Raw genomic sequence first — 2,686 nt, 5'->3', positions numbered from 1 at the left:
ATTGTCACGATAGTAATTCAACCCGATGCAAAAATAAATACTGATCCATATAATATTTTTGGTACTACTACAACAATACCAAATTATAGTGACCCAAATCCGAATGAGTAGAACTTTGGAGTGATACTTCTATTCAATATATATCAGTGATAGTGTCAAAATGGTAATTCCACCTATTACAATATAAATTTACATCCTATACTTTTCTAATTAAAGATCATATGCAATCAGTAATGTGACAAATTAACGACAAAGAATCATCTTTAATGAAAATAATAACCATTCTAGATCCCTACTCTTCCTTTTTTTTTTTTCTTTTTCTTTCAAATTGAAATATAGAAGATACAAAGAATATAAGAACTGTCTTCCATTTCTTCAAGAATCACTGATATATAATATCCCACGTGCATGCAGAACAAATTATCCTATCTCATTAAAAAGAGGGAAAAATAAATACAAATTGATAAAAAGAGATTTTATTTTTTATTTTATTTTTTACAACAAAGATGTTTGGCTGTATATTCTAATTACATTTGGTCTATACATTCTAACTTGAAAATTAACTGTATTAAAGTACAAAACCAAAACTTAATTCCAATATACTTAAGGTTTGTGAAATTTAAAAAGGACTAGGAACTAGAAGCATAGTAACCAAAACCTATCGAATTGCTTCCAAAAGATGGGTGTCAAATTCCATTTAATTTGGGTAGGGTTGAAAATATTTTTCAAGAATTCAAAAGAAAATTCGGAAATTATTAAAAAGAAAATTGCCTAGATGGAGAGGAGGGAAGTTCAGGCTTAATTGGGAGGGGAATGTTTCAGATAAAACTAAAAAGAAAACAATCCTTAAATGGAGAAGGGAGACGTTGGAAAGAGAAAAATCAGTAATTCATCGGTGAAACACCAATTAAATGATGATTAATTGGTGAATTACATATTAATGAGCTTTTACATCATCTGACTTTTAAGGTGTCACCGTCAAAACTGACCCACAATTTTACTATAAATTTTTTTTTTTTTTTTTTTTGCTACACAAGAAATAAAAGAGTAATGCTGGGTGACATTGGAATTTATTGGGATTCTCATATCTCTGACGTGTTGGTTTGCACATAACCTTTTTTACGAGACTTCAGAAAAGAAGGATTTCCTAAATAAAATAAAAAATTTCCCAAGAAAAATAAATAATTCCAGAATAGAAGCATCTCTAACAGAAATTTGAGGTTTTAAATTTCTCTCTTTTACAAGAAAAGCTGAAATTATTCATAAGGGATAGAGGAGGGAATTGACATTCTCATCTCCATAACTTTCTTGTGAGAATTAGAATGCTTATAGCTTACAAAAGTGGGGCTTTTGGCTGGCCTATACTCGGGCAGCAACCTGCCCGACTTGAACCTCACCCCACATGCGTTGCACAATGTTTTGGGACCCAAAGGTCCAGTCCTCCACTGTGGGGTCCTCTGTGAAAGACAATGAGTACACCTCCTTGGCTGCCCAAAACTGCCCTCCAAACTGCCCTTCCCCGACTTCTCTATTTCTTCTTCATCTCCACTGCTACTATTATGATTATTCTCCTCCTTTTTGGGCAAAATTATAAGTTCACTATCAGCTAACCAATAAGCTTGGTGGAGTAAAGGAGGGTCTGATGTGGTCACATTGTGGGGTAGATGAGATAATGGGGTTGTTGGTGTGGTTGTGGTTCTTCTTCTTTTACTTCTTGCCTTGCTTGGGATTGAAAACTCTTGTAGAGATTTTGGGATTGTGTGGTAGGTTTTTTGTGGGGGTTTTGAGGGTTGTGAGTGTGGATTTGGTGTTGGTTTTGGGATGTAATTTCCAGTGCTGGATAAACAGTCTTCTACAAAGATTGAAAGCCATTCTAGACTAACATCAACCTCCTGCATTAGAAAATATTTTAAGAGGAGAAAAACCCATTAAAAAAAAAATCTAAGATCAGAATATAGAAAAATAGAGGAATATTAGTGTGTGTGTGTGTGTGTGAGTGGTTGGGTGTGGGGGTGGGGGGAGGAGATGTGAGAAACAATTTTAATGTACAAAATCTAAAATAAAACCCATTGGAGAAATACCCAATACTAATAAATGTACAACACAAATCAGAAAAGAAGAAAATTTTCCCATAAAACTCTTTAAAAAAAAAACCTACCATAAATCGAGAGAGAGAGAGAGAGATTAAAGCAAATTAAGAAAAACACTTACAGTATTCTCACTTGGGAAAAGTTCATCTAGAGATGTGGAGAAGCCTCCTCCAAACTTAGAGCAAGCCGGAGAAAGGACCTGCTCCGGCGGATATTCTGACGGAAAATTACTGGAAACTGACACATTCCGGCAGTAATCCATTCTTCCTAGTAAAAGCAAAGCTAATGAACGAGAGAGAGAGAGAGAGAGATACTTAAATAAATAAATAAATGAGTGTGTACTCCAATGCCCTCATGGCCTCGGTTTCTGTCGGCAGACAAAGCAACCCCTCCACGATTAACACTACGATCAATCAATGACTGGCCCACCCTCACTTCTGTTAATGATTTGAAAACTCAGACCGGTCCACTGAACCCGGTTCTTTCCATGACCTCATCAACATTTGACATCCAAAATCATGATAGATGGTACATGGATGGATCACAAAATTTTAGCAAATTTTAAAAAATGTATATTTTTCACTGTTGAATTTTGG

The 2,686-nt window shown here is 34.8% G+C and overlaps 1 protein-coding gene across 1 annotated transcript; it reads right to left on the bottom strand.

The window, feature by feature from the left end:
• Positions 1-1,205: 1,205 nt before the first annotated feature.
• LOC147400305 (GATA transcription factor 9-like) lies at positions 1,206-2,458 on the bottom strand. The gene is made up of 2 exons (XM_086445946.1): positions 2,212-2,458; positions 1,206-1,892 (listed from the first exon to the last, which is right to left on the bottom strand). The coding sequence occupies exons 1-2, from the start codon at positions 2,350-2,352 to the stop codon at positions 1,257-1,259; spliced, it is 777 nt and encodes a 258-aa protein (XP_086302072.1). The 5' UTR covers positions 2,353-2,458; the 3' UTR covers positions 1,206-1,256.
• Between the last annotated feature and the right edge of the window lie 228 nt (positions 2,459-2,686).

Source organism: Akebia trifoliata, chromosome 6 (assembly GCF_017979445.1).
Source record: "Akebia trifoliata isolate Shusen 1 chromosome 6, ASM1797944v1, whole genome shotgun sequence".
Classification (NCBI taxonomy): Eukaryota; Viridiplantae; Streptophyta; class Magnoliopsida; order Ranunculales; family Lardizabalaceae; genus Akebia; species Akebia trifoliata.
The sequence above is the reverse complement of the archived record's forward strand: the minus strand, read 5'-3'. Positions and strand labels throughout refer to the sequence as shown.